Consider the following 26,322-nt stretch of genomic DNA (forward strand, 5'->3'; position numbering starts at 1 on the left):
AGTCCATATAGACAACATCCACCGGGCTACCCTCATCCACATTCCTAGTCACCTCTTCAAAAAATTCAATCAGATTGGTCAAACAGGACCTTCCGCCCACAAATCCGTGTTGAGTGCTCCTGATCAGACCCTGTCTATCCAGATATTTATGAGTACTATCTCTAAGAACTTTCTCCATTAATTTACCTACCACAGACGTCAAACTTACAGGCCGATAATTGCCAGGCTTCCTCCTTGATCAGGGCAATGATCAAGGATCAGGGCAACGATGTCAGGTGAGCACTTGGGTTTAATGCTGAGCTTTGCAGGTGTGCAAGATCCGAGCAGAGGGTTTACGCCATGAACAGGTCAGACGGTGTTGATGCCGGATGGGTGAGGATGGAGCATGAAAGGTCAGAGGTATAGTTGCTGGAAACTCCTCTGTCTTGTTGCTCTTCAAACAGTGTGATCTCATCTTCCCAGCAGGGATCACAGGAAAACTGTACAGTTCATTTTTAATTTAATTAAGAGATATAGCACAGTAACCAACTCTTCCAGTCCACAATCCCATGCAGCCCAAATACACCCGTGACTAATTAACCTACTGGCCCCGTACGTCTTTGGAATGTGTGAGGAAACCGGAGCACCTGGCGGACGTGGGGCTAACATACAAACCCCTTACAGTGGCGGATTTGAACACAGGTCACTGGTGCTGTCATTAACATTGTGCTAACCACGATGTTAACTGCACAGTGAGTGATGCTCCCTCTTGCACAAATGGTTGAAAAATCATATTGCATGTGCAAGGATACGTCAAAATTGAAAGAGGCTGATCAAGTTTAAAGCCATACAAGCAGATTCAGCAGTGGTCAGAGTTACATTTCAGTTCGGAAATGCACAGCGAGGACAAACTCGTGCAGGGCATTGGAATCTGTATGGTCATGTGAATGGCAGCTGATGCTGTTACCTTCACGTTTGTGAGCTAGAATTTACTGCATGATTTTATTAAACGGGAAGCCTTGTTCTGAATTGATTTCCAATTACTCATTGCAAAACTGAACAAAGTTTCAGAATTGCTACTGTGGTCCCAAAATCCAGTAACCTTTCATGCTCCAGATATGTTGGATGCTTACCAGGATTCCCGTACATTGAAGGCCTTCAGTAATGTTGCGTCGCAAAATCTTTGCATCGGAATGTCCTGGAATATCCCAAACATGCTGATTTTTTTGAATTTGGAACTCCAGGAAGTAGCAGCAGCTTTAGTACTATTGTGCTGTCAATCAAGGAGCCATATAGTTGTAGACACTACTTGTCTCTAAGTATAAAAGGCTCGTGTTCAAACTGCCCTCCAGTCCGGAGAACTCTATCTGGGTTGAAATTCTAGTGAGTGTTGAGAAATGCTTAATCTCCATCTCCAACTCTCCCATGAGACTTTGCTTGTTTCCCCCTGTCGACTTTGAAGGTGCGCTGGAAGTCGGCTCTTGCTGTCAATTCTCTTCAAATCTGACCGCAGGTCCTTGACAATAGGCTGCATAAATCAGCGTGAAAGTGTGGTTGCTGGGTTTTGCAGAGAGATTTTGTTTCTGTACAATATGCTCTCTTTCTGTCTGTACCATGCAGCCGAAACATGTCCTTCCAGCTTCTTCACACCCTGTTTATCCTGAAAAAGCCATTGAAAATTGCAAGCTTTGATGAATATTCTGAACAATCTCCCACTGGTACTCAAATAAACACCTTATTTACACATGTGAAGGTCTAAACCCTCAAAATAACAATTGATTTTTTAAAGAAAAATCTATTTTTATTTATTTCAAACATTTTGTCTGCCTTTATCTAGATTTAATTAAAATAGTCGATTTTTTTTTAACTGCTTTGAGAAATTTTAAATCTGATAAGATTTACAGCAAGTTGTTTAATGTCTCAGATACCTCGGTGGTTGATCAAGGGAAATGAAATGTCAGCTGGTCTATCAAATATTTCTGGCTGACATCCAAATCAAAGCAGTTATGGATATATCATTCATGTTTGGTTTTCCACTGGCTCTTATTTACTGAAGCAGTTTTAGAGCCTCGGAATAATCAAATGCTCTTTGCAGCGAATGATTTAGCAAGAGGAATGTAGTCGTGCACAACAGCTCATGTTTGCTCAGCAGGGTTTCATAGGTAGCAGTTCAGTGAAGATCAGGGAATGGGATCCCGAGATGCTGACTGATGAATGAAGGTTGGTCAGAGCCCTGGGAGGATTCCTAGCTTGCTAAAATAATGCCTTTCAATCTTTTTCGCATGCTGTGCAAGAGTGCGCATTCTCTTTATTTCACATGAAGGGCATTTGGGTTATGTGGTCAACCTTGGTACGGGTTTTGACTGTCAAAGTCAAGAGTGCCCATTTCGTAGAGACAGTTTAATCTGCTTTGCGTCAGTCTTTGCTCTTGTGGACCTGTTGACTTATCCAATGGGCCATCACGTAAGAATTGAAACCATCGTTGAAGCAATCTGCTTACTAAATATCTGAGATAAGTGAAGTGAATGCTTGTGCTAAGATGTGCATTCTTTTTATCAATTAAAACAATGGACAGTCAAAACCCGTACCAAGGTTGACCACATAGCCCAAATGCCCTTCATGTGAAATAAAGAGAATGCGCACCCTTGCACAGCATGCGAAAAAGATTGAAAGGCATTATTTTAGCAAGCTAGGAATCCTCCCAGGGCTCTGACCAACCTTCATTCATCAGTCAGCATCTCGGGATCCCATGTCACTGACAGGCATAATCTGGGAGAAGGGGCCAGGTCCAGGAAGAACCAAGCAATGTGATCACTCTGATCGAGGTTCCATTCCATGGGGTCCTGCAAAGGAAAATAGACTGAGGAAATGGCAGTTTTGCCATTCAGTAAGACATGATTGGCCTTGGTTCCACCTTCCTGTCCATTCTCCAAAACACTTGTCTCACCTTGGTCTTGGGCTCAGGCTCCACTATATCATGGGACAGTGTATTGCAAAGATTCATAACTTTCTTTGAGAATATCTTTCTCACCACCTTAAATAGGTGATCCTTGTATACACCTCACAGTTTGCAGTGACCCTCAGCGCCTCCCTTGTCAAAGCCCTTCAGAGACTTAACACAATCTGCCAGAGCAGACCAGTGGGAGAAAAAAAGTATTGATCGATCCTGGTTAAATGTAGAGGAGGAGCTGTTGTGAAGAGGACAGGGGGTCTGTGTGGGATTGGTGAAACATAACACACAGAGGATTGATAGATGCCAGACAAAAGGCGAAAGGAGTCAGGTGGTGGAAGATGAGTCACATGGGGGAAGCAGTGGGGTGGGGGGGGGGGTGAGGAGGAGGTGTGTAATTGAAAACAAATGCTGCCAGTGCTGAGGCCTGATAAGTAAAGAATGTGAGAATGGTAGTGTGAAGAGTCACCAGATGGGACCAAAAGGGGAACAGGGGAGAGAGTGGAAGAATCCAGTGGGGTGCTGGGAGTGCGAGGCAATAGAACCAAAGAGGACAGGGAGATGCGAATGATGGAGTAGGTATAAAAGGGTCATAAAAGGATGGGAAGGTGGAAGAGGTACATGAAAAATTAGAATATTGGGATGTAGGCTCCGCATGCAGAACGAGTTATTTCTCAGGTTTACATTGGCCCTCACTCTGGCAGTGGAGAAGGCCTGGGACAAATAGGTCGGTGTGGGAATGGGAGAGGATCTGACGTGCAACTGGGAGCTCAGGATGGCCACTGTGGACAGAGTAGAGATGCTCCGCAAACAGTGCCCTTGTGTGCCATTGGTCTCACTGAGGAATGGATTGAGAGCTACATCTGCTCTCACGATGAGGCCTTCCATTCCAGAACATCTGAAATGTCCTTTTAAAATCAACACTGCTTCTCCTCTACTGCGGTCAATGGAGCCATCTCCCTCATTACATCTGTCCCAGAGATCCACTCCTACAAACAGAACAGGAACAGGGTTCCACTTGTCCTCACCTTTCAACCTCCACACACAGCACATCATCCTCCATCATTTCCATCAGCTGCAACTTGGAACCCACGACTAGGCACATCTCCACACATCCATTGAAGGGTAACATTGTCAGAGTGACTTGGTTGATGACGCAGCTCTGTTTTAATATCCATACGAAGATATCAGTCCACTACTTTATTTGCTTCTGTGTAGCAAGGGTCTCGCTTTAAATTGGGAGAGGGGACAGCCATTACCCTCAGCAACATGCACCCTTTGGATACTGCTGAGGGGGGGTGGTGATCTATCTGGGCAAGGCAACAGCCAGACCAATAGCACCGTGGTAGGCTCTGAGCCTTAGAATAGAAGGGTGATGCCAGATCGAGCAGTAATCATAGTGAAATCGATAATATGGGGAATAGATAGGAGGTTCTGCAGCCAACAAAGATACTCCAGGGCAGTGTGTTGCCTCTGGCGGCTCAGGACCAGGATGTCTCTGAGTGGGTGCAGGATATCCTTAAAGGGGAGGATGAGCAGCCAGAGTTTGAGGTACATATTGGAACCAATGACATAGGCAGGAGTGGGGAGAGATCCTGCAATGTAAGTTTAGGGAATGGGATTGAAGAGCAGGACCTCTAAGGTGGTAACCTCTGGATTACTTCCAGTGCTACGAGCTGGGGACAGTCAGAACAAGAAGATGGTGCAGACAAACATGTGGCTAAAGTGGGGCAGGGTTTCAAATTCTTAGATCATTGGAACTTTTTCTATGGAAGGGGTGACCTGTACAAGTGGAATGTGTTGAACCTGAACTCGAGAGATGCGTTGAACTTAAACTGATACCAAAGAACCATTGAACACTACAGCACAGAAAACAGGCCATTCGGCCCTTCTAGACTGTGCTAAAACATCATTCCACTATCCCACTCCCATTCCATAACGTTCCAGACCTCACCCATCCATGTATCTATCCAATTTATTCTTAAAACTTAAGAGTAAGCCCGAATTTACCACATTAGATGGCACCTCGTTCCATACTCCCACCACTCTCCAAATGAAGTTACCCCTAAACCTTTCCCATTTCACCCGAAAGCCATGACCTCTCATATTTATCTTTCCTAATCTAAGTGGAAAGAGCCTACTCACATTTACTCTGTCTAAACCCTTCATAATTTTGTAAACCTCTATCAAATCTCCCCTCATTCTTCTACACTCCAAGGATTAAACTCATAACCAGTTGAATCTTTCCCTGTAACTTAAGTCCTGAAGACCTGGCAACATTCTAGTGAATCTTCTCTGCACTCTTTCAATCTTACTCATATCCTTCCTGTAATTTGGTGACCAGAATGCACACAATAGTCCATCGAGGACATCTTTAAAAATAAAGCAGCCTCTATTCTCAAAGACCCCCACCACCCAGGCCAGGCCCTCTTCACTCTGCTACCATTGGGGAAAAGGTACAGGAGCCTAAAGATGAGCCCTCAGCAGCACAAGGACAGTTTCTTCCCCTCCGCCATCAGATTCCTGAATAGTCAATGAACCATAGACACTGCCTGACTTTTTGTGCTCTATTAATTATTTTATTTATATTATTGTTGTCAGATGGTTATAATATGAATATTTACGCTATGAAGCTGCTGTGAAACACGGAATTTCAGGACTTGTTCGTGACAATAAATCCTGATCCTAAAATTTGGCCGCACCAATGTCTCATCGTGGCAATGAGGTTTACTGATGCTAATTGGGGGAGCAGGGGGGGATGGGGCATGGGGGTTTGTAGGAGGGGGTGTGGGATGGGAACCAAAGGGAAGAAGCAGTTAGCATGCAAGTATTGATGACTGGAAGGGATTTTGTGTGGAAGGACAGACAGATAAAGCAAACATTGCAGCTATGGGGATGTGTTGAAATGCAACAGGGGCACAGAGACAAAAGAGAAACAAATACTCATTTCAGGTGCCCTGAAATGAGTGCTCTAATATCTACATGGTCAAACCAAAATGTCTACCATTAAACTCGAATAAAATCTGAATGCACTTTAATCACATGTGAATTGTTTGATTACAAATTTAAAACTGTGGAGCACAGAGGGGAAAAAGTGTTTTTGTCCCAAACATTCTGAACGGCAATGTAGATGGATAGAAAAGGCTTAAGGGAGATATGAGACTAACAGGCAAATGGAATGAATGGTTTGGTCAGCATGGATAAGTTGGGCCCAATGGCCTATTGCCAGACTCTAATTTGTCGAATCCAAGGACATTTAATTCGGAATTTAGTGCTAATCTGGTTTAATTTGGTTGAAGCCGAGAGACAAAAGAGGAAAGACTGCAATGAAGGAGCAGACTAACTAATTTTTTTCTAACCAGGAAATCAGGGCACTTTCAGATGAAGTCCATTAGTATCCTTCAAATCTCCATCATTGATTAAATTGTAGAGAGATATACTTAACAGGGGTTCTGCAGCCCACAGAAAGTTGTCGTGTGTCGCCAGCGCTATTTTTATTTTTGCAGAACCACTGCGGTTTCAAAGTGAAGTACTTGAAATTGAAACTCTGCTGCCTTCACTCTTTATTCATGACATAATTTTGAGGCTGTTTTTGCACTGTTAGAATCGAAGGGGAATTTTTTGGCTTTCAAATGAACATTGTAACATCCCAATCCCCCTTGAAATCAGTGTTGTTTTATTTGAAATAGTCAGGAGTGCAGCGTCTAATTAGTGTTCCATTAACAACACGTTTGAATGTGCTGAGCCCTTGTTCCTCACTAATCCTGCAGTAATGAGTGCGGGCAAGAACCAAATCCTTTGGAGCGTTTTCTGGCCATTGTTACCCAACTGTATCAACGCTACTAAGAAAACAAGCATCTGAAAATCAGTTGCAAGCAGGCATTGAAGTGGAATATTTTTAAATAACTAATGAAGTTTTTTTTTGGTTCTGATGGCATTAATCATATTTTTGTATGCGGCTTATGATCGCTTTGAGATAAATTATTTCCTTTCGTGCTACCTGTGCGTAATTGTGTGTATTTTCTCCCTATTTATGGTACTGGTCTGAGGGTTTGTGATGGTAACGGTTATTAATTCAATGTTGCACGTTATCCAACTCCTTCACACTTCAATAAGTTAAAAATCTTTTGCTTTTCAAATGGATCTGTGTTTGGGTATCCATCTCATGCTATAGGCATATTTTATGTTTCACTGTCTGCAATCTGTTCTCTTTTCATCATTAATCTCACTGTCATTTCACCCTTTTCCAGCTTTGATCCTCTAATATTATAAGTAGTCATTGTTTCAATAAAAATACTCAGATAGTTGAACGGCATTTAATCATCTGAGAATGGAGGAGGAGGAGATGGGGAGGAGGAGGACAGGAGAAGAAGGAGAGGAGGGGAGGAAAAGGGCAGGAGGAGAAGGTGAAGGAGAAGATGGGAGGAGGAGGACAGAAGGAGGAGGAGACAGGCAGGAGGAGGAGGTGGAGGACAGGAGGAGGAGGAGACGGACAGGAGGTGGAGGACAGGAGGAGGAGGTGGGCAGGAATATGAGGAGGAGGTGGAGATGGGGAGGAGGAGGACAGGAGAAAAGGGAGAGGAGGGGAAGAAAAGGGCAGAAGGAGGAGGTGAAGGAGGAGATGGGAGGAGGAGGAGGACAGCAAGAGGAGGAGGAGGAGGGACAGGAGGTGGAAGACAGGAGGAGGAAGCAGGCAGGAATAGGAAGAAGAGGAGGAGGACAGGAGGATGAGGAGGAGGTGGAGATGGACAGGAGGAGGAAAAGGAGACTGACAAGAGGAGGAGGAGATGGCAAGAGGAGGAAAAGGAGGGAGGACAGGAGGAGGTGGAGATGGGGAGGAGGAGATGGGTAGAAGGAGGAGGAGTGCTGGAGGAGGAGAATAGTAGGAGTTGCCTTCAGGTAACTCCTTTCAAGCTCATGGGATGTCCTGAAGATCCCAATCGATGGGTTAACAGCGACGCAAGAATTGCAGACGTTGGTGTCATGAGTGAACCAGGAGAAGCTGGGGACGGGACTCAGCAGGTCAGGCAGTAACCCTGGGTAGAAACAGTTAATATATGGGTTCTCCGAGGGGAGGATCATCTTCCGTTTCCACAGTCTCCAACCAGACAAGATCAATATTGACCTCCACTTTCTATTAACCCCATTCCCTAGTCTCTCACTGCCTGGTTTGGGCTTGTTTTCTTTCTGATGATCCCAGATTTACATTTTCCCCAACCTCTGATTTACTAGGATTTAAATTTGACAAGATGTTGAGCCTTTGATAAATGATCGAATGATGAATTTTTCATAGCAAACGTTCTGCTAACAAGCCTAATGGGGCCAGTCTGTCAGAACCCACACTGTCCTCGGGATGCCCAGCAGGGAATGTTGAGCGATTGGGAAGCATATTGTTAAAAATTTGCTTCCTGAAGCATCCAACCAGTTGTAGTGCACAGACCCCTGACCAAGCGTTGATCTCAGCAGGACCTTGATCTGTGTTATCTTGTGCTGCGCCACACAATAAGTTGAACATTCTTGTTGCTCAATGCTTGCACAGATGTACTTTCCTTTTAGGAAACAGAAGGAAAATGCTGCTGGCCAAATGTTGCCTAACAGCGAGCTATTATTCTCAACAATTTTAGTCATGACTTTGGGCAAATTATCTGGGTGAGGAGTTATCCAGTGAGCATATCATCTAACAGATATAATTACTGGAATTAACCTTGGAGACCTCACGTCAAAAAAGATGCTCCTTTTCTGTAGGCCTGAGCTTTTTTCCTGTAGTTGACTTTATACCGAGGGGAAGTTGATGCCTCGAAGTCTGAAGGTGCAGAATTCCTAAGGCACATTTGTGCTCAGAGGCAAACTTTATTTATCCATTTCATGCTGCTTTTCAACACCTTCATGCGGTGAGGTTAGTTACCTTTCTGCAACCTCGGTTTTGTTTGCCCGCTTTTGGTTTCTCATCCTGGATAATTGCACTGATTTTATTCTTTGCCAAAAGCATCAATTTTGAGGTTGGTGTATGCAGACTCCTATTTGAGATTGTAGTTCCATTAGACCCATTCCATCTCTCTTTCCTCTGCAAATTTCTTCTTGTGTTCTGGAGATGTGCTTAGGGTGAAGAGTTACAACTTATTTTGAAAGGGGCTGATTTCAGAGAAGTGCCTCGGAGGTTGGTTGAGAAATGTATTTGTTTGTGCCTTTTGTAAGACTCCTTTGTACCGGATTCATTGTGACAAAACGTGGTCATCTGGCCTGATCACCCTTGTTGGCCTTGTTTTCATTTTTCTTGCGGTCTGGATCTGTAAAAATCCTTGTGTGATATTTTGCTGGTCTTAAAAGGTGTTGAATGGGTAATTTTTGTCACAGTAGCCATCAATGAGTTAGCTCAAAGTAACTTCTCAGTCTAGCAGAAGCATTTTTCATCTGGTGTGACTGGAGCTCCGTTATAATCTGTGGATATTTGGCCGGGTACTTTGGGATTAGCTTGTAAGAAATTACTTCATTCAGTCTGTGAGAGTTGTGAACAGGCCCTTCATCTGAACTCGCCCATGCTGACCATGTTGTTTGAGGAAATTGTAGTATTCAGGGCATTAAAACACCGGTGATGGTGCCATGAGTTTTCACCTGAATATGATTGGCACAACATCGAGGGCCAAAGGGCCTGTACTGTGCTGTAGTTCTATGTTCTATGTTCTATGTGAAATGATTCTTTTAAAAATAAATTTTTCTCTGGACATCTTTTTAGTTGCTATTTTCCCATTTTTGACCAGATGGTAACACTACCTTGATGTGAAGTGAGTGCTGTGTGGACCAAAGAGTTGCTTCAAATGCTGATTGTCATTGTAGGCTTGTGGGATATTACAAGTGCTAATTTTACATCCCATCTTCCGTACAAATAACAGGTAAAGCCAGGTGGAGTTTTTTTTTGATTGGTGATGTTTCCACAGAACACTCAAACTACTTTGGGGTGGATGAGAATTTGGGTCCAGTGGCAGTGAGCATCAGACGTGAAAGACTGGAAGACAGCAAAGAGCACGGACCTCAATACAACTACCGAATCATCCTCCGCACAAGCGAGGTAAGAGGAACGAATCTTCTTGTCTCAACCTTTCTTTCCACTCACGTCCCACTTAAAGTAATCCCTCTACCATCGGTGCTCTGTGATTAGAAAAGGATTGCTTAAGGTGGGATGTTGGTGGGAAGAAAATGTAAGGGTGGTTTTCAACTGTTTTAATTGTCCCTAATTGACTCGTTATGTGCACAGTTTCAGAACTCCAAAGTGAATGGGCCAATGACCATTTTTCTCAAGCAAAATATTTCAGTAACAATTGGGTCTAAAACAGTGGTTCTCAACCTTCCCTTCCCACCCACATCCCACCTTAAGCAATCCCCTGCTAATCACAGAGCACCGATGGTATAGGGATTATTTAAAGTGGGACGTGAGTGGAAAGAAAAAGGTTGAGAATTACTGCTGTAAACCAATTGAGGTAAAGATTTTATTGCATGCAGTTAAAGTTGTTCAATGCCTAGCAATCATGTTGTACAGAGGAAAATATCTTCATTCTCAAATTTGCAAAACTTGCAGATGCTCAAAGTCTGAAGCAGAAGACAAAATCAGTATTAAATATTCTCTTCCAAGGATCTTCCTCCTTTCCAGAAGCATCTCCTTTAAGATTACTGTCTTTATTTTACCACCTCACATGCCTTGGATATATTGAAGAATGCCTTGTGTAAATGAGCTTGGGAGGATGGATTAGGTGCAGGCAAATGGGATTAGCTCAGAATACCATCTTGGTTGGCATGGGCTAATTGGGCCAAAGGGCCTACTCTATGACTCTGTGATGCCACACAAGAGCAACCAACTATCCTCCCAGAATTGAGTGAGACAGCAAATGCTGTGACTGCAGTTAAAAGCACAGAAATGCTGGAGAAAATCAGCAGGCTCCGCAGCGTCCGTGGGAGGTGTTTTGGGTCTGAGCCTTTCTTCAACGTATGAGCAAAAGGGAGGCAGGCACCTGAATTAAAAGGGCTGCAGGAGAAGACAGGAAACAGCATGTAGGTGGGTGGATGGAGCACAGGCCAACAACCAAAAGGCAATAAATGGATAGGAGAGGAAAAGTGAGAATTGATCGGTGGGGGGGGGAGGTTGGCAGCACTAGAGGAAAGGAGGCAGAGGGAAAGAGAAAGAAAGGGAGGGCCAGAGCTAGAGGAAAAGGGGAAATAGGGATAGGGGAAGGGAAGAGACGGTGTGGGATGGGGGCTTACAGAAACCCAAGAAGTCAATGTTAATGCCATCTGGTTGGAGGGTGCCCAGATGGAATATGAGGTGTGGCGGGGAATGAGACCAAGGATTGTCGGAGCAGGGGATTGAAATGGGCAGTCAGTGGGAGATTCCTGTTATTGCAATGGACAGAACACAGGTCCTGAATAAAAGGGAGCTCCCGTCTGCGCCCAGTCTCTCCAGTGTAGGGGAGACCACAACAGTAGCACCAGGTGGAGTAGATGACCCCTGCGGATTCACAAGTGAAGTGTTGATACACTTGCAAGGACTGTTTGTGGCTCCAAATGGTGTTAAGGGAAGAGGTGTGGGTGCAAGTGTAAGTAGATGAACAAATGGGACTTTGGGAATACAGATACATAATTCCATGAAAGTTGTGTCACAGGTGGATGGGGTTGTAAAGAGAGCTTTCAGCATATTGGCCTTCATAAATCAAAGTATTGAGTACAGGAGCTGGGATGTTATGGGAAAGTTGTGTAAGTCATTGTTGAGGCCAAATTTGGAGCACTGTGGGCAGTTTTGGTCACCTAACTACAGGAAAGATATCAATAAGATAGAAAGAGTGCAGAGAAGATTTACTAGGATGTTGCTCAGACTTCAGAAACTGAGTTACAGGAAACGGTTAAACAGGTTAGAGGTATTAAAATTATGAGAGGTATAGATAAAATCCAAGTAGGCTTTTAAAGTGGAGACGTTTAGGGGGAAATTGAGGGGGAGCTTCTTCACACAGATAGTAGTGGGAGTGTGGAATAAGCTGCCAGCTGAAGTGGTGAATTTGGGCTCAATGTTAGCATTTAATTAAAATTTGGGCAGGTACATGGATGGGAGGGGTATAGAGGGCTATGGAGAGAGTGCAGGTCAGTGGGGCTCGGCAGAATAATAGTTTGGACCAGATGAGAAGGGCTTATTTTCTATGCTGTAATGTTCTATGGTTCTAAATAACAGTGTTTTGCCCAACCTTTTGCTTGAAGGAAACGATAGTGTAAATTCCTTGCTCTTGGTGCAAATGGAGCTGCATGATCTTCCATTGTATAATCTCGTGGGTAAAAGACATCACCTTCAACATTGTAGCTTGGCGTGAGTTCTCCTTGGAACAGAGGAGGAGGCACTGAATGGATCTGAGAGTCATTTAACATTGATTGACAGAGAAATTGTTCTCTGATTGCTCAATAGCAGGGCCAAACTGGATGGCACGTTGAAGTAATTGAATGGAGTTTTAGCCCATAACTTTCTGATCGAGACTGATGTCATGCTGGCAATGATGTGATTTTTGGAATCCCTCATTCAACTTCCCGTTCTGATTGATGGGAGTGCAACTCCACAGGAATGCTCCCGGATTCTGCCTGTCAATCACTTGTCTTTTTCTGACCAATAATTATAAATGAAACACAAGAACAAAGCAACACTACTGAGTCATGCCAGTAAACGTACAGGCGCCTGCTTTTATATAACTCGGGTTTAAGCTGCAATTTAGACAAAGCACTCTGCTCTTCCCATTTTTTTAATTAAAAAACCCCTTGCTGTTAAAATGTGAGCTCTCATCAATCATTACCGTTTGAAATGTTGAACATTGAGACTGAAATAACTTCCAAATTCTCTCCATTAGTTCAGTGCTGATGACATTTTGTAGAACTTTTCCAACTCAACCTGTTTACACTACAACTGGCAAGAGGGTTATTGCTGATTTATACATGTTAAACTAATAATGTTTTATACTTGGGAAGTAAATTTTCCGGAGCTAGTAATTGATTTTCCACACTGAAGCTGCTCTTTTTTATTGTTTAATGAGAAGTTTCAGTATTTGGTTAGTAAATTGCCTTACATATACTGAATGTGGAAAATTGCGTTGTTATAAATCACTGTTCCTGCTCATAATTGTTTTTATTTGTTCTTGATGTGAGGATATTTTGTGCGTTACATGTAAGGATGGTGAACAGTGACTGGAGTCGATGCTTGCATAAAGCATTAAAGATTGTAATATAATTGAAAAGTGTAGAAATTTTAACTATTTGACACTGTCAGTTTTTCAAAATGTTTATTTTGAACACTTTTTGAGCTGTTCTGAAAAGTAGTAAGATTTCTGTTGTTTATAAATGAATGCAGAAGATTACATATGTAAAAAGAACACTTATGAAAAATCTTTTTTGGATCAGAGTTTAATGAAAATGAAAAGATGCACAAGTCGGACTTGGAAGCTGGTACATTTAGTCGAGTTTTAACGTTCCCTTTTTGAAGAAATCTTATCTTTCTCTTTCCCCATTAGAATTCAAATCTGATTAGGTATTTGTGGTTTGCGTAACTCTCTTGGGACTGGCTTTGTCCACACAAGGCTGGCTTGGAATTCAGTAATTTGATTATAGGTACGGAGATTTAAACCACATTTTGCTTTTTTTTAAAAACTGACACGATCGAGGTGATGCATGTCTTGTTTGTTTCATGGTGCAGAACCTGAGGTCATGCAGGATGCCCAGGATCCAGTGGTAGAGAACACTTTGAAGCGTAGATTCTTATCCAAAGAGTCTGACTCTCTGCGAGCAATTATTGACACATGCCAGAGGCGATCAGACAGTGATAGCTGGAAGGATGCTGCTCAAGTCTTTAACTCCTTGGCCAATAAATGGTATAGATGGAGCAGAACTTCCCGAACAACTGTTCACAGTGGGAAGTGCAATGTCTGGAGCAGGCCCAGTGACATGTAATGCAAGGTCAGAGTCTGAATTAATATCTGTGAGCTGGCATCAAACACATACCCTGCTCAGTGTGAATTCTGATTGTAATTTCATCTTTAAGGAAAAGCAAATCACATTCTTTATCAAACTACACATCGTTTTGAAATGAATTGATGCAACACACCTCAAGCACGTTATTCTTTTATAACTGGGCCAACATTTATCTCTCAGCAGGGATTCATATGCAGTTCAGGATACAATAGAGAGCTTTTTCCTTGGGATATTAATTTGGACTAATTAATGCTTAATAAGGAATGCATGAGAAGTGGCCAGGACTAGGTGTATGGTCTACCATACCTTGCTTCACTATTCAGTAAGATCATGTTTAATCGTTTACATCATTGCCACTTTCCACACTAACTGTATATTCCATACTTTTCTTCAGTTTTAGTTTTAAATATACTTGGTCACCAAGTTAACTCAGTTCCCTTATGTAGAGAAACTGAGTCCGTACTAGCCAGACCCTTTATTTTGAGATCCCTAGGTATCCCAGCCAGTAAAAATATCATCTCCCCTCAAGCCCTGTAAAATTTTGTTATTTCAAAGAGATGTACAGCATGGTAACAGGCCCTTTCGGCCCACGAGTCCACGCCACCCATTTTACGCCCCATTAACCTACAACCCCCAGTACGGTGGGAAGAAACTGGAGCCTCCGGGGGAAAAACCCGCGCAGACACAGGAAGAACGTACAAACTCCTTACAGACAGCGGGAGATTCGAGCCCCGGTCCCGACCACTGTAACCGCCTTTCTAACCATTCCACTGATCTCTTTTTCTTTTGAATTCCCAAACAAAATATGCCCAGTGTGTTAAATCTCCACTCACAAAACAGGCCTCTCTGTCCTTCTGATGAATCTTTGTTCTCTCTTACACAAGAATACTTCCTCGGAGATGGTCCGATCAGGTCATTTAAATGTGGTCTCAATTAGGAGCAAATGTAATTGCAGTGGGGGATCTATACTATTGGACTGAAAACCCTTTTGGAATGAAGGGAAACCTTATATTTGTCATCTTATTTACTCATTAACTGCATGTAGACTTTCAATTTCTTGCTACTTAAAGGAATAGACCCATTATTTTTACTTTAATGCCAAAATTGATGCAGCATCCATGAGAAGGAAAAGGCAGTCACCCTTATGGACCTGAACCCTTTATCGGGAATGCTGACAGTCAGGCAGACACCTGAATGGAGGGAGAGGAGGGGAAGGGGCAGGAGTACAGGCTAACAGGTAAGAGGTAACACTGGACCATGAAGATTTTGCTATCATGTACAGTTTTTTAGATATAACCTATTATGTGATTTCCTGTCATATTGTCCACAAAGAAAGCTCTTTTGGTCAGTCCAAGCATGCCTGGGTGTACACTCAGCGCAGGTGTTTTGCAAATGTTGTCTTAGGCCTGAGCATGCATAGTCAGGATAAATGCAGACAGATTATAAAAACAGCTCACATATACAGATGCTGTGCGTTACATTCAATTGAATATGTTCTTCAGACATCAGGAAGAGTCAATGCAGCAGAAATGTCTCAACAGCTGCAAAGCAGGTACGTTCTGTTACCATTTGTGGGAAGTATACGCTAAATTCAATAAAAGTTAATTTAATGTTGCTCCAACTTGTGTAATACCAGCAAATCTGAAATTACCTTTGTGTCCAGCTTCAAGTTGTCTATCATAATCCCCAATTTTTTTTTTCAGGAAGCAAGCCTTTTAAAAAAAAATGTCCCAGTGTAAATAGGTGGGAGGTTAGAATGGAATTAAAAAAAAATGTCCCAGTGTAATAGGTGGGAGGTTAGAATGGAAGGAAGCTGAGAAGTGATGGAGGTGAAGAAAGGTGGCGCTCTCACATTGGAAGGAAGTGGGAAGAATCTGTTCAACCTTCTCTGAACTCCCTTCTGTTCAAGTATAGCCCTGGTAAACCTGCACCCTGTATTCCTGGTGGGGTTGAAGTAATCAGAGGGGAGACTGTCATGTACATTCTGCCTCGGCTCTAACATGGACACCTCTATAATTTGTTTGGGATTCGATGTTGCTTTCATAACATCATGATTGGCATGTCGAATTTCTTTGAAAATAGTTATGTATCTTTATCTCTAAAATATATGCAAGTTCCCAGTCGATACTGCAGAACCCTAAAAGATTCTGCTCAAAACCCTCAGCTATTGGTTTAATCCCATCAGATCAAGACGTTGGGTCAATCTGTAATTTTTCCTTATTAGTGCATATACCCATGTTTTTTTTAATTTTTATTTTTCACACTATGAACCATACTGACCAAAATACACACAGACATTTTCCTCTTGAATATACACAATGTCATTTTCTCCACTTTACCCCCCTCCCTTCCCTCCCTCCTTCACCCCCACTCCCCACCCACTCAACGTTCAACATATGATGCATTAAACCCATTAAACAATGTCATCACACAATGAAAATAAACAAGAAATTTGTGTCATCAACTTTTACATAGTGGGTCAGTTCATTTTGTCTTCTTCTCCTTCTGTCCTTTTAGGTGGTGGAGGTCTGCGGTAGGACTTCTCTGTTGTGTTCCATGTATGGTTCCCAAATTTGTTCGAATACTGTGATGTTATTTCTTAAATTATATGTTATTTTTTTCCAATGGAATATATTTATTCATTTCTATGTACCATTGCTGTATTCTCAGGCTATCTTCTAATTTCCAGGTTGACATAATACATTTGTTTGCTACAGCTAAGCCTATCATAATAAATCTTTTTTGTGCTCCATCCAAATCAAGTCCAAGTTCTTTACTTCTTATATGACTTAGAAGAAAGATCTCTGGATTTTTTGGTATGTTGCTTTTTGTGATTTTATTTAATACCTGATTTAGATCTTCCCAAAACTTTTGCACTTTCTCACATACCCAAATTGCATGTACTGTTGTTCCCGTTTCCTCCTTACAGCAAAAACATCTATGGGTCCCATATATTTAACTTTTGGGGCGTGATATATAGCCTGTGTAACCAATTATATTGTATCATGCGTAACCTCGTGTTTATTGTATTTCTCATAGTTCCGGAGCATAGCTTTTCCCATGTATCATTCTTTATCTTTATGTTTAGATCTTGTTCCCATTTTTGTTTTGGGTTTATAGCTTGTTTCCTCATTCTCTTTCTCTTGCAGTTTGATGTACATGTTTGTTATAAATCTTTTAATTATCATTGTGTCTGTAATCACATATTCAAAATTGCTTCCTTCTGGTAACCTCACCCTGCTTCCCAGTTTGTCCTTCAAGTAGGTTTTCAGTTTGTGGTATGCAAACATTGTAGTGTGAGTTATACCATATTTGCACTTCATTTGCTCAAATGATAATAAATTATTTCCCAAAAAACAATTTTCTATTCTTTTAATTCCTTTTCTCTCCCATTCTCGAAAGGAAAGATTATCTATTGTGAAAGGGATTAGTTGATTTTGTATCAATAATAATTTTGGTAGTTGGTAATTTGTTTTTTTCCTTTCTATGTGAATCTTCTTCCAAATGTTGAGCAGATGGTGGAGTACTGGTGAACTTCTATTTTGCACCAGTTTTTCATCCCACTTATAAAGTATACGTTCTGGTACCTTCTCCCCTATTTTATCTAACTCTAATCTGGTCCAATCTGGATTTTCTCTTGTTTGATAAAAATCTGATAGGTATCTTAATTGTGCTGCTCTATAATAATTCTTAAAGTTTGGTAGCTGTAAGCCCCCTTGTTTGTACCATTTTGTTAATTTATCTAGCGCTATCCTCGGTTTCCCCCTTTCCATAAGAATTTCCTTATTATTTTCTTTAGCTCCTTGAAGAATTTCTCTGTTAGGTGAATTAGCAACGATTGGAATAGGTATTGTATCCTTGGTAAGATATTCATTTTAATGCAATTTACCCTTCCTGTCAGTGTTAGTGGTAAATCTTTCCAATGTTCTAAGTTGTCTTGTAATTTCTTCATTAATGGCTGATAATTTAATTTGTATAGATGGCCTAGATTATTATCTAGTTGAATACCTAGGTATCAGATTGCTTGTTTTTGCTATCTAACTGGTGATTCTTTCTTAAACTTTGTGAAATCCGCATTATGCATTGGCATCGCTTCACTTTTATTTGCGTTGATCTTGTACCCTGATACTTCCCCATATTCCTTCAATTTCTTATGTAATTCTTTTATTGATAATTCTGGTTCTGTTAAGTATACTATGACATCATTTGCAAATAGACTGATTTTATGTTCCTTCTCTTTTATTTTCATCCCTCTTATTTTATTTTCTGTTCTTATCAGTTCTGCCAATGGTTCTATAGCTAACGCGAACAGTGAGGGAGATAGTGGACATCCCCGCCTAATTGACCTGCTTAATTTAATTGGTTTGATATATATCCATTTACTGTCACCTTCGCCAATGGCCCCTTATATAATGCTTTAATCCAATTAATAGATTTCTCTGGTAGATTGAACCTCTGTAGTACTTTGAATAAATAATTCCATTCTTCTCTGTCAAAGGCTTTCTCTGCATTTAAGGCAACCACCACTGTTGGCGTCTTGTTTCCTTGCACTGCATGGATTAAGTTAATGAACTTACAGATATTGTCCGTTGTTCGTCTTTTCTTAATAAATCCAGTTTGATCTAGTTTTACTAGTTTTGGTACACAGTCCCAATCTGTTTGCTAATAGTTTAGCTATTATCTTATAATCTGTGTTGAGTAGAGATATTGGTCTTTACAATGCTGGTGTTAGTGGATCTTTCTCCGTCTTTGGTATTACTGTAATTATTACCGTTTTGCATGAATCTGGCATGTTTTGTGTTTCTTCAATCTGGTTCATTACTTCCAGGCAAGGAAGAATTAATAAGTCTTTAAATGTTTTATAGAATTCTATTGGTAGTCCGTCCTCTCCCGGCGTTTTATTGTTCGGTAGATTTTTTAATATATCCTGTATTTCCTCTATTTAAATGGTTTTATCAATTTGTTTTGCTCCTCTTCATGCAATTTCGGTAGCTGAATTTTGGGTAGAAACTCATCTATTTTGTCTTCTTTCCCTTCGTTCTCAGTTCGATATAATTGCTCGTAGAATTCCTTGAAGTTTTCATTGATCTCCGTTGGGTTATATGTAATTTGTTTGTCCTTTTTCCTTGATGCCAATACCGTTCTTTTAGTTTGTTCTGTCTTAAGCTGCCAAGCTAGAATTTTGTGTGTTTTTTTCTCCTAGCTCATAATACTTCTGTTTTGTCTTCATTATGTTCTTCTCCACCTTGTATGTTTGTAGTCTTTCATATTTTATTTTTTTGTCAACCAATTCTCTTCTTTTTGTTGTATCTTCCCTTGTTGCTAATTCTTTTTCTGTATTTGCTATTTTCCTTTCCAGCTGTTCTATTTCCCAATTGTAGTCCTTCTTGATCTTAGTTACATAACTTATTATCTGCCCTCTGATGAACGCTTTCATTGCATTCCTTAGTATAAATTTATCTTTCACTGATTCCGTATTTATTTCAAAGTACATTTTAGTTTGTCGCTCAATTAATTATCTAAAATCCTGTCTTTTAAGTCTTTCTTTCTTTGGCTTGGCTTCGCGGACGAAGATTTATGGAAGGGTAATGTCCACGTCAGCTGCAGGCTCGTTTGCGGCTGACAAGTCCGATGCGGGACAGGCAGACACGGTTGCAGCAGTTGCAAGGGAAAATTGGTTGGTTGGAGTTGGGTGTTGGGTTTTTCCTCCTTTGTCTTTTGTCAGTGAGGTGGGCTCTGCGGTCTTCTTCAAAGGAGGTTGCTGCCTGCCGAACTGTGAGGCGCCAAGATGCACGGTTTGAGGCGATATCAGCCCACTGGCGGTGATCAATGTGGCAGGCACCAAGAGATTTCTTTAGGCAGTCCTTGTACCTCTTCTTTGGTGCACCTCTGTCACGGTGACCAGTGGAGAGCTCGCCATGTCTTTTAAGTGGCATGGAGTTTAATCTCCATCTATACGTTCTCAGTGGGATGTCCTCCAGCTCTATTGCTAATAACAGGGGTGAGTGATCGAGCTTTATATTCCGTTTTTCTAACTCTCCCTTGGATGTGGGCTGACAACAGGAACAGGTCTATCCTTGAGTATGTTTTATGTCTACCCGAATAATATGAGTATTCCTTCTCCTTTGGGTGTTGTCTCCTCCATATATCCAAAAGTTGCATTTCCTGCATCGACTTAACCATAAATTTGGTTACTTTATTCTTTTTGCTAGTCTTTTGTCCAGTTTTGTCCAACTTTGAGTCCAAATTAAGGTTAAAGACCCCTCCTATCAGTATATTCCCCTGCATATCTGCAATCTTCAAAAAGATATCTTGCATAATTTTTTTGATTCTCTTCATTAGGTGCATAAACATTGAGCAAATTCCAAAATTCTGAATATATCTGACACTTTATCATTACATACCTCCCTGCTGGATCTATTATTTCTTCCTCTATTTTGATTGGTACATTTTTATTGATTAACATGGCTACTCCTCTGGCTTTTGAATTATATGATGCTGCTGTTACGTGCCCTACCCAATCTCTCCTTAATTTCTTGTGTTCCACTTCAGTTAGATGTGTTTCCTGCACGAATGCTATACCAATTTTTTCTTTCTTCAGTAAATTTAACAGCCTTTTCCTTTTGATTTGGTTATGTATTCCATTAATATTATTAGTCATATAGTTCAACATGGCCATTTCATACTTTGTTTACCTCTCATTTCTGCTTCCTCATCACCACCTTGCCTCCTCATCCATTTCTGTTTTCTTTTTTTGAACACACTGTAAGACAACACTTCTAAAACATAAAATATTTTCACTATTCTCATATCTAAAATTCCCCTAACCCCAAATGTCCCCCTCCCCCTCTCTGAGTTGCCCCTTGTCCCTTGCCCGGCAACTACAACTCCCCTCTCCATTTGGATTGTTAACCCGCTCGCAAGCGTCAACTGATTTCGCAGTGACTGTTATTCTCTCCCACCCAACTCCCTCCAGAAGAGACATTTATCTTCACATATATCAAAGCTCACCCTCTTAATTCCCCCCTTACTACCTTTCTTCCCTGTTCTTCTCCTTCTTAGTTCTTACTTATACATTATTTTTCTTTATCTGAAGTTTGTCGTCATTCTTGTTCTTGTTACATCTCTTTATCTCTCTTTCTGTTTTGCAGGCGTTCTGCAAATTCTCGTGTTTTCTTCGGATCTGAGAACAGTCTGCTTTGCTGCCCCAGGATAACTATTTTAAGCACCGCTGGATATCTTAACATAAATTTATAGCCTTTCTTCCATAGGATTGATTTTGCTGCGTTAAACTCCTTACTCTTCTTCAGGAGCTCAAAACCTTTGTCTGGGTAGAAAATTTTTTTTTGACCTTAGTATTCCAGTGGCTTTTTGTCTTCTCTCAGTTTTTTCATTACCTCCTCCAATATATTTTCTCTTGTCGTATATCTCAGGAATTTTACTAGAATGCATCTTCATTTTTGTTTTGGCAGTGGTTTTGGGGCTCATGTTCTGTGTGCCCTTTCTATTTCCATTCCTTCCTGTATTTCTGGCATTCCTAGGACCCTGGGGATCCATTCTTTTATAAATTCTTTCATATCTTTGCTTTCTTCATCTTCCTTAAGGCCCACTATCTTTATATTGTTTCTCCTATTATAGTTTTCCATTATATCCATCTTCTGAGCCAACAATCCTGTGTTTCTTTAACTTTTTTATCAGTTTCTTCCAATTTTCTTGTTAAGTCGTCCACTTCCATTTCTACGGCTGTTTCTCGTTCTTCTACCTTGTCTATTCTTTTCCCTATTTCTGTCATGACCAGCTCTAATCTACTCACTTTTTCTTCTGACCTTTTATTCTTCTTTTTATTTCATTAAATTCTCATGTCTGCCATTCTTTAACTGCTTCCATATATTGAAATTTTTTTATCTATGTACTGTCCATTCCCTTTATCTATTTCTCTGTGCAGAGCTTGATGTTCTCCTTCTTCTCCTTCTTCTTCTGTGTCTGCTCTAGGGTTGTGTCTTCTTCTTCTCTTCCTTTTATCTGTGTCTCTTCTGACTTTCTTGTTGGGCTGTTTGTCTCAGTTTGTTGGGTTTTTTTTATGGTGTCTTGATGTTGGTTCTCTTCTTCTGGGCTGGTTATCTGTTGTGTCTCTGATTTCCTTTTTTCATTCTCATCCCTCCCGTTCCCGTTATTTTCTGTATCTTTCCACTGGGAGCCCTGCTGTCGGGTCTTTCTCAGTTGTTCAAACTGTGGAGTTCCACTCCACAGCTGGTCCCCTCTCCCGTCGATGTTGTCTTTGTCATGCACGGTTGCGCATGAGCCACCTTTATAATCCTGCGTTCAGTGGGTCGCGACCCTGTGGGGTTTCCACTGACCTCAGGGAGTGGGCTCCTCTTTCCACGGCGGGTCCCTGCTTCTTCGTATAGGTAAGATCTTCACCTTTCTCTTCCGGCGTCTTTCCTTCTTTTCTTCCCATTGTTTTTGGCTGTTCTTTCTTTGGTGCCATTTCCTCCACACCTTTATTTTTTATTTGTTGTGGTTTGTGTGTCTGGGGCTTTGCTTTTTCTTTACTTTTTTCCTTTTTTTCTGGAGCGGGCTGGTGTTCTCCTACCAGCTACTACTCCATCATGTGACTCCTTCCCATATACCCATGTTATAGTGAATTTATAATTCAGATTCATATCATTTTATAGACATCCTCAACCCCTTTTAAATTTCAAAGAATGGCAAATTTCCCTATATTTCATCTATTTTGTGTCATTAATATCTAAGCTCTGAATTCATGAAAGACTTTGGTTCCCCAATTCAGAGTCCAACAATGGACTGTGGAAGGAAATATTTTAACCATTGCATAAATGCTTCCATGATCATTAATTTTGCTCTTTGCCTCAGCTCAGTTCATTGGTTCCCCTCTAACTTTTTCGTACTACAGGAGTCAGGAAGGCTTACTCGGAAACCTTGGCAAGTTGTTGCCATGCGTTGAACTCCATACAGGAACATTTTATGGCAAGATATTTGATGAAGATCTCAAGTGAGAATGCTGGGTGATTTAGGGTTGTGCGGTTAGCGCAACGCCATTACAGCGCCAGCAATCGGTACCGTGGTTCAAATCCCGCGCTGTCTGTCTGTTACAGCGCCAGCGATCGGGACCGGGGTTCAAATCCCATGCTGTCTGTAAGGAGTTTGTATGTTCTCCCCATGACTGCATGGATTTTCCCCAGGGAGCTGTTTTCCTCCCCCCCTTCAAAAACGAACCGGGGCGGAGGGGGTTGGTGTAGGTTAATTGGGTGTAAATTGGGCGATACGGTCTCTTGGGCTGAAATGACCTGTTACCGTACTGTATGTCTAGATTTAAAACATTCTTCTGTTTCTACTGACAATGAGTTTATTGTCATACACATTGTACAAGGTACACATACATGGAAAGTCTTACTTGCTGCATCTGAACAGGTATTTTACCAAAAAAAAAATGATGACCTTGAATTAAAAAGAGACCATAAACACATAAAATAGATAATACCATAAATATACATAGTTGTCCGGGTGCAAAAAATGGTGGCTCAGCAATAGCCAGTCATACATGACCAGTACCTGATTAGTGTAACAGGAGGAGGTTCAAGATTCTGAGAGCTGTTGTGCCGGCAACCCAGGTTTGAATCCTATCAATAGGATTAGGAATTTGTATATTCTCCCCACGACCTCCCGGTTTTCAGGTTTCATTGCACCCTGCAGAAACATATGGGTTTCTAGGTTAATTTGAGCAGCACGGGCTCATGGGCCTGAGGGGTAAGTTTCTGTGCTGCATCTTGATGTTAAAATTTAAAAAAAGAAGCGTCCTTGAACCTGCTGGAAGGTGGCAGCGAGTAGAAATTGTGACCAAGTGATGGGGGTCCTTTATGATGTTCGCCGCCTTTTCGTGAGGCAGTGCCTTACATAGATGTCTGCATTAGATGGACGGTTGGAGCCTGTGATGTATTTGGCTGAGTTCGCTGCTTTCTGCACTCCTCAGAGTCCTGTAATGCAATCACTGTATACCGGTCGAAGTTTGAAAGACATGCCAAGTCTCCTCAGAGTTCTGAGACGGTCGAGGTGTTGACGTGCCTTCTTCACGAGATGTCAGCGTGCTGATAACGGAACACAGGCTGAGAATTGGCAATTAAACCTGAGCCAGTGGAATTCATTGATTTGATATTCTGAAGCACAGGGGTGGCAGTAATCTCATTTGATGTTGTTTTTCAGCTGACCACGTTACGAGGTTCTGTTTTGGAAGATGCTGTTCCTTCCACAGCTAAGCATGGCACGGCCAGAGGTATACCAATGAAAGAAGTACTTGAATTTGCTGTACCAGAACTCAGTGTGAATTGTCTGCGTCTGGGCCTTAATACACCGAAAGTCACAGAGCAGCTCATGAAATTGGATGAGCAGGGGGTGAGTATTTTCTCATTTAATTTCACTTTTTTTAACATCTGTAAGAAAGTTGGGGGAGGGGGTGTTTGGTTCACTTGCACCCTTGGCACAGACATTTCATTGAAATGCATTTCTAGGAGATGAGAATTTGGGGTTTTCACATGATGAATAATCTCTCAATTTTTTGGGCCGACGTCAGTCATTAATTAGCGATCTGTACTAAGTTTAAGAAAAGCTTGGATTTAACCAAAGTATTACGAAATGAAGGCACACAGAAGACTGGAGCTAAAGATAGTCTACTGAAGGAACTCAGTGGCCTGAGCATCATCAATGGGAGGAATGGAATGGTCAACATTTTGAGCCAAAACCGTACATCGAGACTGGTTAAATGTAGAAGAGCTGCCAGTGTAAAGGGGTCAGGGAGGGGAGAGGGGCATCATATGGGTTTGATTGATCAGGGAGAGGTGAAACATGATGGACAAGGGCAGAGGAGAGGCGGATGCCAGACAGAGAGAGAGGTTGGGGGGGTGGGGGGAGAGGCAAGGAAAAGGAAGGGGTCAGTGGAGTAAGATGTCACACATGGGAAAGTGGGTGATTGGAGACAAAGTCCGCTAATGCCGGAATCTGATGAGAAGAGGTGAGAATGCTGGTATAAAGAGAGACCAGATGGAACTATGGGGAGGGGTGCGGGAAGCAAACTGAAAAACCCAGGGAGGTGGGGTTGGAGGGGCATGGAACCAAAGAGGTGGGGGGAAATAACCATGGATATGGTGCTGGGTGGGGTATGGGGGAGCAGAGACAAAAAAGGGGGAAGGGGAATAGTAGAAGGGGGTACAGAAGAAGCAAGAGGGGTCGTTACCTGAAATCGGAAAACCATTGAGCTGTAGACTCCCAGGTGTCAGCAAGGGTAAACGGGTTAGGCTCATTGCCCCCAGTGTGTGGTTGGCAGAAGGTTGCGTGTGGAGTCTAAAGTGATATATGAGAGTCAAATGGGTGTTCGATGGTGGGCATGACCTCATTGGACCTTAGGGCCAGCTTATATGCCACGTCGCTGAAAGGATGGTCACAAAATTCTGTTGGTGACTTTTCTTCTGTCACACATGCTATTCCTATCCCGCAATCTTGCATTTTATTTGCCCACAACTACCTTAACCTGAAAATTGTCAAGGATTTCTTTGTATGCCAATCCCACCAGATTCAGCAGCACTTCCTACTGAAGTATTAAAGTTGCAGGCCTGAGCCTTATAGACAACACTTCCCCACTAATTACTTGATTAATCCCGAGTATAGTTTCATCATTCCTGTGTTTTCTGTGAATGACAGTAACAGCGCTGTGAGATTACCAAAAATGGTCTCACCCTCGGGTCTCACTTTTATCAAATTTAAGTCATCGCAACGTGCCAAAGCAAAGACGACAGCATTTCACATTGTCGTGGATCTTTAACCCAATCACCAATCCACAATGTTGGGTCTTTCCTGGGCAGCACTGAAAAAAAACTAATGTCCAAAACTGCTCTGGTCTTGGAGAAGTGGAATTGATCCACTTCAACAGAAAGGATTGTGAAGCTTTTCAGAAAAAACTCAGCGGGGTTACGAATGCCACTCAGGAAAGGAAATTCACGGGTTTTTGGTTCCAGTCCTGCTGACCCAAACACTGCAGAGCAAGTAAATATATCCATTTGGAGTCTGTGCTGCCTGCATTTCCTTAGAGAAATCAAAATAATTTTCAAATTAGCGACCTTCCCTTCATGCAGATCTCGTAACACCATTTAGTTCTCTCCAGTGTGTGTCCAAAGAATTAGCGTAGAGGTTAGCACAACGCTATCACAGCACCAGTGACCTGGGTTCACATCCATCACTGTCTGTAAGGAGTTTGTACGTTCTCCCCGTGTCTCCGGTTCCCTCCCAGATTAGGTCAGTAGCTTAATTGGTCACAAGGGTGTATTCGGGTCACGCAGCCTAGTTGGCCAGAAGGGCTGATTACTGTGCGATACCTCTACAATTAAAAAAAAATTAAA

At 41.8% G+C, this 26,322-nt stretch overlaps 1 protein-coding gene across 2 annotated transcripts in view; it reads left to right on the top strand.

The window, feature by feature from the left end:
• The window catches only part of sipa1l1 (signal-induced proliferation-associated 1 like 1), a 177,605-nt gene that overhangs the window by 28,586 nt on the left and 122,697 nt on the right, over window positions 1–26,322 (top strand). For both annotated transcript variants that reach the window (XM_069918125.1, XM_069918126.1), the window contains exons 3-4: window positions 9,865–9,995; window positions 24,137–24,325. In XM_069918125.1, coding sequence (XP_069774226.1) covers window positions 9,865–9,995; window positions 24,137–24,325 — 320 coding nt within the window. The remainder of the gene's footprint in view (window positions 1–9,864; window positions 9,996–24,136; window positions 24,326–26,322) is intronic.

Source organism: Narcine bancroftii, chromosome 2 (assembly GCF_036971445.1).
Source record: "Narcine bancroftii isolate sNarBan1 chromosome 2, sNarBan1.hap1, whole genome shotgun sequence".
NCBI classification, from domain to species: domain Eukaryota; kingdom Metazoa; phylum Chordata; class Chondrichthyes; order Torpediniformes; family Narcinidae; genus Narcine; species Narcine bancroftii.